This window comes from Nannospalax galili, unplaced genomic scaffold (genome assembly GCF_000622305.1).
Source record: "Nannospalax galili isolate Female #2095 unplaced genomic scaffold, S.galili_v1.0 scaffold278, whole genome shotgun sequence".
Taxonomy (NCBI): domain Eukaryota; kingdom Metazoa; phylum Chordata; class Mammalia; order Rodentia; family Spalacidae; genus Nannospalax; species Nannospalax galili.
Window position 1 is genome coordinate 11,725,447 of NW_008347536.1, and position 9,614 is coordinate 11,735,060.

A 9,614-nucleotide genomic window follows, 5' to 3' on the forward strand; every position below is an offset into this window, starting at 1 on the left:
AGCCTAGGCTATATATACTAAGCTCTAGGCCTGGGTCATAGTGAGAACTTGTCACAAAAAAGAATAAAAGCTGGGTGTGGTACCACATCTTTAATCCTAGTACTGGGGAGGCAGAGGCAGGTGGATCTCTATGAGATGGAATCCAGCCTGGTCTACATAATGAGTTCCAGGCCAGCTGGGCCTACAGGGAGATCCTGTCTCGAAATAATAATAAGTAATCCAGGGGATGGAGAGATGGCTCAGCAGTTAGGAGCACTTGGTGATATGGCAGAGATCCAGGTTCAGCTCCAGAATCCACATTAGGCAGTTTACAACGGCCTATAATTCCAGTTCCAAAGGATCCGATGCCCTCCTCTGACCTCTTCAGGTATCTACATGTGGTGCATATACACTCAGGCATACACACGCACATAAATAAATCTTACTGAAATCAAGGGAGGGTGATGAATAAGAACAAAGCATAATGACAAACATACCTATGTGTGTGTGTGTGTGTGTGTGTGTGTGTGTGTGTGTATGAGAATGCCATAATGAAACCCATTTACTTAGTATCCTAACTAAAAATTGAAAGGAAAGATTAAAGAAAGATGGATTGGACTTGGTATTCCTGTTTGCAACTTTTCGCAGGAAGGATAGAGCCATAACTGGGCAGCAAGTAGTGGGATTATGTTCTGTCTTTCCAGCCAAGCATGGTGTGGTTTTCCCTCTCAAGGACTTCAACCTGAGACTTTGTGAAAGGTGCACTCTGGTATCTGAATTGCTCCCTCTGTATCGTTCCTGCATCGTCTGTTTTCAGTTAATAGTAAAGTCCATTAAAACAAGACCTTTGGGGAAAAAATGTTTTGTTCTTTAGTACTTTGATAAAATTACACTTTCAGCAGGATGGTAAAAATAACATCTTTTGACCTATTTATCTTTGTGCTCTGCAGAAACTGGCTACTGTGCTGATGGCAGGTGAAATCAGGATGGTTTTATATTTTTATTTTATTTTACTTATTTTTGGTCTTTTTTTGAGACAGGGTCTCCCTGCAGCCCCAGCTGGCCTGTAACACCCTATGTAGACCAGGCTGGCCTCCCAAGTGCTGGGATTAAAGGTGTGCACCACCACGCCCAGCCTCAGAATGGTTTTATAAATCTCAAAAATGTGGATCAGAATAGCCATCGGTTTTCCTCAGTGAAGCACCACCTCCATCCCCATTTCACATAAGGCAGTAGCAGTGCTAATATTTTTTTTTAAGACTCTGGAGTCAGAAATAAATACAAAATACTTGTACATACAAAATAAATCTGAAAAGACAGGGCCTTTGTGCAGTGTTCATGTGACAAAAAGCATCATTGAATCCTATTCCATCCAGGGACCCATCCCATGGAATGGTGCTGTCCACATTTAGGGTAGATCTTTCCACCTCAATTAATCTATAATAATCCTTTACAGGCATGTCCAGAGGCTGGTCTTCTAGGTGATTCTAGATCCCAGTCATGATGATCAAAATTAACTATCACAGATATTCAACTACCCAGTTCCCCTACCAAAAGACAACATTAAATAGATGTGTGTAAATAACATCATGCAGGACTGGAAAGATGGCTCAGCAGTTAAGAGCACTTACTACTCTTCCAGAGGACCTAGATTTAGTTTCCAGTACCCACATGGTGGGTAACACATGCTCTTCCCTTAACTCCAGTTCCAAAGGATCCAATGCCCACTTCTGGCCTCTGCAGGCACCAGGCACACACATGGTGCACTTACATACATGTAGGCTAAACAGAGACATAAAATAATCTTTTTAATGTCATTATTATTGCCATAACTGCTGTATGAGGCAGAATAAAAGAGCACTTAGGACACAAGCATCAAGCTGGAATGCCTACAGGTACTGAGCCATTACACAGGAGGGTTATTTTTTTAATAACTCAAAATAAAAAACCTGTTCAAACTGCAAGTAAGTTTTGATTTAATGGCTATAGAAAGGAGGTGGTTTTTTTTCCTTTTTTCAGTATATCTTGTCCTGGTGGTAAGCACTATTATTATGCACAGTTTTGGCTTTTCTTTTTGTGTTTAGTGTATTTTGCACTTCACTCTGTTATAGTTCACATAAAATTGCCAGGTGTGTTGGCACATATCTGTAATCCCAGCACTTTGGAGGAGGAACAAGAGTTCAAGGTTATCCTCAGCTACACAGTGAGCTGGAGACCAGCTTGGACTATGTGAGACTGACAAAAAAACATTTTTTTTTTCTTTTAAAAACTGCATGTTATCTGTTGCTGAATAACAAATTTAGTGGCTGAAAACAGCACATTTATTGTTTCCTAATACCTATAGGTCAGGAGTCCAAGCACAGTAGATGTGGGTGCTCAGCTTTACAATCTCACAAGGTTGTCAAGGTCTTGCCTCAAGCTGTGGCATCATCTCAAGGTTTGATGAGAAAGATCCTGTGCTGGATAGCTTTAGTGTCAACTTGACACACCTGGGTTGAGGGACCCTCAACTGGGGAACTGCCTCTATTGGACTGGCCTGTGGCCGCGTCTGAGGGGCATCTTCTTGATGAATGATGTGTGAGGGCCCAGCTCACTGAGGGTGGTGCCACTCCTGGGCAGGTGGGCCTGTGTTGCATAAGAAAGCAGGCTGAGCAGGAGCCAAGGGAGCAAGCCAGTAAGCAGTGTTCCTCCATGACCTGTGCTCCAGCTCCTGCCTCCAGGTTCCTGCCCCGAGTTCCTACCTTGGGCTCTCGGATGAACTGTGACCTGGAATATGTAAGCTAAATGAAACCTTTCCTCCTCAAGTTGGTAGTGGTCAGAGTATTTTGTCACAGCAATGAAGAACAAACTAAGACAGATCCCTTCCACACTCAGATGGCTGTGGCAGAACTCAGTTCTTTATGGCCTTGGTTTCTGCTGGCCACCCTCAGTTCCTTCACATGTGGACCTCTCCACAGAGTCCTCAGGTAAGGAATGGGTCTGGGCTCCAGAAAATGAACACACAATCCAAAGTATTTGGGCAAGACATTTTACTTCTGTACAAGGGTACATAGCGGTGCTGAATCAAGCAAGCAGGCATACCCTGGGAGAGTCCTACTGGGTCCTGTGCCTCACTCTGAGTGGTCAGATTTCAGCCTCATGTTCTAATACAATTGGCTAATCTAAAACATCACAGCTGCTAAGAAAAATGGAACATTTAAGCACAGAATGCAATCTTTAGCACATATTTTGATTTCAGGAAAATGCTGACTTGGGAGGGATTTTTGCCAAATGGCATTTTTACAATTTTCTTTTTTTATATATATTTATTATTTTATGTGTCCTCAAATGAAAATCAACGTTTCAGTCTGTGTGTGAGGATTGTGTATGTAAGATTAAATTTCTAAAAATAGAAGGACAGAAAAGGCTATGCACACTTTGATAGCTTGTGCCTGATGAGTTGTGAAATTTGCAGTTTTATCTTCCACAGGCAGTGTGTGAGGGTGCCTGTGTCCCCATATATTTGCCAATGAACTGTTTCTTCAGCCTTCTGGATCTTTGCCAATGATGACTCAGTAATATCCATCTGCATTTTTCTTACGGAATTTTCATGTGAAAACTTGACATGATGTTACAGGCCTGTAATCCTAGCATTCAGGAAGTAAAAGCAGAAGGATCAGAAGTTCAAAGTCATCCTCCACGAAGTTCAAGGCCATCCTGAGCTACATGAAAACCTCTTAATTTTTTTTCTTTCAGGCTGGAGAGATGGCTCCGTGTTTAAGAGCACTGACTACTCTTGTGGAGGACTCATGTTTGGTTCCCAGCACTCACATGGCAGCTAGCAACTGTCCATAACTCCAGTTGTAGGGAATCCAATGTCATCTTCTGGCCTCTTGGGCCTTGAACACCCATAGTGTACTTATATACTTGCAGTCAGAACACTTATACACATAAAATTAAAATGTCTTTAAATTTTTTATGTGTTTAAAGAGCCATTTGTAATTTCCCTTCTGAAACCTACTATATATTCTATATTATTTTCCCCTTATTAATTTAAATTTTTGGAGTGTGCCTGCATGTATTTAAGTGCACCATGTGCATGCAAACCTATGGAGGACAGAAGAGAGTATTGGAACCCCTGGAACTGGAGTAACAGATGGTTGTTAGCCATCATATTGGTGCTGGGAACCAAATCCAGGTCCTTTGGAAGAGCAGCCTATACTTGTAACTAAGTCATCCATCCATCCCCTCCTATTTTTTTATTTTATTGACTTGTAAATTAACATATATATAATGTGTATGTGTGATTTTATGTGTAGTGCCATATGTGTAGATGCTCAGGCGCTCTCTTGTGTAAAGCTCAGAGGACAACATCAGGTGTTAGTCCTCACCTTTCACCTTGTTTGAGGCAGAGTCTCTTTGTTTACTGCTTTGTATGTCAAGTTAACTGGTCTATCTCTCATCTCAATGTAGGTACACTAGGATTACAGATGCATGCAATTGTGTTCAGCTTTATGTGAGTTCTGAGGATCGTAACTCCAGTCCTCACACTTGCACAGAGAGTGCTTTATCCACTGAGCCATCTTCCCAGCCCCAGAGTTAAGGGTGTGTGTGTGTGTGTGTGTGTGTGTGTGTGTGTGTGTGTGTGTATACACACATAGGCATGCAAACTGTGGCACACTTGAGAAATCAGAGGACAACTGTTGGGAGTTGGTTCTGTCTGTCCACCATGGGTTCTAGGGATTGAACTCAGGCCATCAGGCTTGGCAGCAAGCACCTTTACCCACTGAACCATCTTACTGGTGAACGTTAGTATATAGTTTTTTTCTAAGTATTTTACTTATTATTTTTATTTTTATGTATATGAGTATATTGTCTGCATGTATGTAAGTGCACTTGTGTCATGCAATGCCTGTGGAGATCAGAAGAAAGCATCGAATTCCCCTGGAACTGGAGTTAAGGACAGTTGTTAGCCACCATGTAGGTGCTGGGAATAGAACCTGGGTCCTCTGCAAGAGCAGAGTGCTCTTAGCAGAGTGCTCTTAACCACTGAGCCATCTCTCCAGCCCCTAGTATATAGTTTTTAAAGATCATTTCAATTGTCTTGTTAAGTTACCTAAGTACAACATTTCAATGGATTTTTTTGTTTGGTTTTGGTTTTGTTCTTGTTTCATTTTGTTTTTGCTTTGCTTTGTTTTGTTTTATAAGACAGAGTCTCACTCCTTAGCCCATACTGGACTTAGATTTGTGGCATTACTCCTGCTTCAACCTCCTAGTTGTTGGGAGGTGAGGGGTTAAGGCATGGAGAAAGATGATATAACCATTGATCTGCACATGCAAAATCAGTCTTCATGGGAGGCATGTTTAGAGGGGAATTTTTCAGCCCTCTGACAAAGGCCACTCATTAGACATCTGCACAAGCCCAAATGAAGAATAAGTTTCTTTTTTAAAGTTTTATTTATTTTTTTATGTGTATGAGTGTTATGCCTGAATGTGTGTAAGTGCGCCCATTGTGCAATGCCCTTGGAGGACAGAAGAGGGCATCAGATCCCCTGGAACTGGAGTTACAGACGGTTAGCCACCACGTGGGTGCTGGGATTCAAACCTCAGTCTTCTGCAAGAACAGCCAGTGCTCTTAACCATTGAGCCATCTCTCCACCCCCGAATTAGTAGTTTCAACAAAATTGGTCTTCAAGTCCCTGAAAGTAACCCAGGCATCTGTTATCATAACCCATATATCAAAGGTATTATCTATAGCACAGCTAGTGGGAAACCAACAATATTTCACAGCTGCATTACCTCCAAAATTCGTGATTTTACTTTTTTGTTATTGTGTTTGTTTTTTTAAAGACTTATTTTTATGTTATATGTATGAGTATTTTACCTATATGTATGTATGTACCACACAAGTGCCTGGTGCCTGAGGAGGCCAGAAGAGGGAGTCAGATTCCATGAACTGCAGTTACAGACCATTGTGAGCCTCCATGTGGGTACTGGGAACTGAGCCCTGGTCTTCTGCAAGAGCTAGCTCTCTTTATTCCGGGTCTCTTTTTTTTTTTTTTCTGAGACAAATCTCATGTAGCCCTGAATGGCCTCAAACTCACTGTGTAGCAAAGGATGGCCTTAAACATCTGATTCTCCTGCCTGTACCTCCTTAGCGCTGGAATTATAGACTGGTTTCTGTGGTGATGGGGCTTGACTCCAGGGCTTTATGCATGCTAGAAAGCACTCTACCAACTAAGCTTCATCTCTAGCCCCACTGGCATACTTATTTTTCTTACCTAAGAATTTTGTCCCTGAACAAACTTACTAGGTACATTGCTCCACAGGCATACAGGTGGAGAAGGGAGTGTTCATAAAGACAAAAACATTGATGAAAAGGATCCTTACTTATACACAGGTCACAAAGAGGCTGGACTTAAGGCATGGTTTAGTAGGCATTTTATCAATTTTGTTTATAAGAAAGGAATGTATATACATTTGGTTCTTTTGTTTTTGATGGTGGTCTGGTCTATCAGAATTCCTTGCTGTTAGCCAAGGAGACTCATAACCAGAATCAGGGTTCAACCCTCAGTATACACACACACACACACACACACACACACAAAAAAAAAAATAATAATAATAATAATAATAAAATAAAATAAATACATGTAAAACAATTTTTTAAAGTCCCAGATTGCAGGGGCTAGAGAGGTAGCTCAGTGGTTGAGAGCACTCGCTGTTCTTGCAGAGGACCTGGGTTCAGTTCCCAACACCTACATAGTGGCTAATAACCATCTGTAATTCTAGATCAAGGGGATCCAGCACCCTCTTCTGACCTCCACTGGCATTGCATGCACCAGTATACCTATATACATGCAGGCAAAACACTCATATACAAAAAAATAAATAAACTTTTAAAGTCCCAGATGGGATGGGTGGGATGCTGTTACAGAGCCCCTTATATACAGATACATTTTTCAAAGCTGAGCCTTATTTTGTGCATTCAATACAAAAATATTTGTAATTGTGCAAATATGTGTTTGTTAATAGTTCAGTATTCAGAACTCTTAATGGAGGACATTTTTTGGTGGCTTGAATTCTTTTTATATAATTTTCAACTCATCAATGCAACAAAACACAGTGCAAGTCATGTGTGGTGCTGCATACCTGTAATCTCAGCACTTGGGAGGTAGAGGCAGGAGGGTCAGGAGTTCAAGGCCAGTCTCAGCTACAATATGAATTTGAGGCCAGCCTGGTCTACATGAGACTATCTTAAAAAAAAAAAAAACTTGTACAGAAGAAGGTTTCACTTTACAGTGTTTTGTTTTGTTTTTTGTGGTGCTGAGGATGGAATCCAGGGCCTTGTGCATGCTAAGCAAGCACTCTACAACTAAACTATATCCCTGGCCCTGAGTTTTGTTTGCTTTTTAGATAGGGTCTCACTCTGTGACCCAGGCTGACCTCAAACGTTTGGAGACTTTATTTCCTCCGCCTCCTAAGTACTAGGATTACATGTGTGAACTAACATACCGGGCATAATTATACTATTTTTACAGGACAGATTATGAGCTATGTAATTACTGTGCCAAAGTGTGAAGTTTTGAATCTTTTGGTGCTTTCCAGGAAAATTCTAATATATGCTTTCTCAAATAATTTTGACTTGGAATATTTCAGATCAGGGAGTGCTTTTTAGGGAGGAGATAGGAAACACTCAGGAGGCAGAGGCAGGAAGATGACTATAAGTTTGAGGCTAGCTTGGTCTATATAGCAAGTTCCAGACCAGGCCAGGCTACATAGAGACATAGAGAGATTTTGTCTCAAAAACCAAGTCCTCCCCCCCACCATGTCCTCATGCATGGTGAGGCTGAGCTACACTGCCAGCCTTCATGACATAAGCAGTGGAGCTGAGGAAAGGGGTCTCATGCTTTTCTTTGGGCAGCTTGCAGCTGGCCTGCCTATACAGCTTAGTAAGAGAGTCTGGTGCTAGTTCTCATGATAAGACTCCCTCCTCCTTACCTTAAGACAGGATGATTAACTAGGAGGCACTATAGGACCAGAGAAAAGACAATTCTCAAAAAGAGTGGGAGCTGTAGAGACAAAGGAAAGACAAATCTGAGAAAGAGGGGGCTTAGCCATTAAGAGCATTCACTGGCTGTTCTTGCAGAGGAACTGTCCATAACTAGAGTTCTAGGGTATCTGACACCCTCTTCTGTTCTCTTCAGGCACTGTATGACACAGGTTCACCGAAGTACATGCAGGTATTACACTCATACACAGAAAATAAAAATAAATTTTTTTTAAATCTCAAGAATAACTAATGCCTAACTCAAACCAATTCTAAGCAAAGATACAGGGATAGAAAATATTTTAAACTTGTTGATTGTCTGCACATGTCTATTGCTTTTATTTTATTGATATATTTACTTAATTCTTTTTTGAGTCAGGGACTCATATGGAAGGATGACCTTGAACTCCTGATCCTCCTGCTTCCACCTCCCAAGTGTTTAAGGTTACAGGCGACACACCACCATGTTTTTTAAATAAAGATTTGCTTGTTTGCTCAAACTCGTTTCTCACTGAATTTTTCTCAGTGAGAGTACAAGAACTGAAGCCAACTTCCACAACATTCTACTCTGAGCTGGCATTTAGCACTTCTGCCTCTGATGCATATCTTTGGGTTGACCTCTGGTTTAGTCAACTTTCTCCTGGATAAAATGCTAAATGTCACTAGTGAATGGACAGGACATGAAGACATTTTCCTTCAAGATCAGGATGGGCTTTCTAAAAAGGGAGCCGTTCAAAGATGAAAATGCCCCTTTGCTTATTCTAGTCAGGCTAGCAGACACTGGACAATCACCTGACAATGTTATAGATTTCCTTTTTCTTTCACTTCTTAAACCTTTAGGGAACACCTCCCTTCAGCCATGTACAAAAGGCCTAAAAGACCAAGACCTGAATTTCAACAACAGGCTAAATAAGCCAGTCCTGGCCTTCTCTGAATACTTTGTTTCTGGCTGGACCTTAATTTTAGGTTTTGGAGAGGCCAATGAACGGATGGAATCCCAGAAAACTAGCTGTTAAAAATTATCCATCACGCCCCACTGGTGGGTGTTAGAGGCAAATAAAATCCTTTTTGAAGAGCAATTCAGTGGCAGAGGAAATACCGAATGGGGAAAAAATGTTCTCAGTTGGTATCAGGCCCGCAAACCCTCACACCAGCTGAATTGGGGGGCGCAGGCAAGGAGCATGAGCCATTTAGTAGCCCGGAACCCTGCATCAGAGTTCCTAGAACTGCACGCAAGGGGAAGCATTTGAGCACTGCACCGACGTGTCCCGTGCCCTTCAGCCCGTGCTCGGAGGAGAACGTTGGTTCAGTCGTGGTGGTGTTTTTTTCTTATAGTTGGTGGTCTGAAGTCAGACCTCACATAGAACCGGCCTCAATATGATGAGCGGAAGGCCGGGCCGAGAGCCCTTAAAATTCCTGCCGGATGAGGCTCGGAGCTTGCCCCCGTCCAAAATGACCGACCCGCGGCTTCTGTACTTCGGTTTCCTGGGCTACTGCTCCGGCCTGCTCGACAACGCGCTGCGGCGGAGGCCGGTGCTGATCACCGGTGAGGGCTGCGCGAGCTGGCCTACGGTGGGAAGGGGGGCGAGGGGCGGGGGGCGGGCCT

General features: G+C 42.3%; 1 protein-coding gene across 1 annotated transcript in view; it reads left to right on the forward strand.

Moving 5' to 3' along the window:
• Window positions 1-9,238: 9,238 nt before the first annotated feature.
• The window catches only part of Ndufc2 (NADH:ubiquinone oxidoreductase subunit C2), a 6,443-nt gene continuing 6,067 nt past the window's right edge, over window positions 9,239-9,614 (forward strand). Inside the window, exon 1 of the mRNA XM_008844202.2 lies at window positions 9,239-9,554. Coding sequence (XP_008842424.1) covers window positions 9,386-9,554 — 169 coding nt within the window. The 5' untranslated portion in view covers window positions 9,239-9,385. The remainder of the gene's footprint in view (window positions 9,555-9,614) is intronic.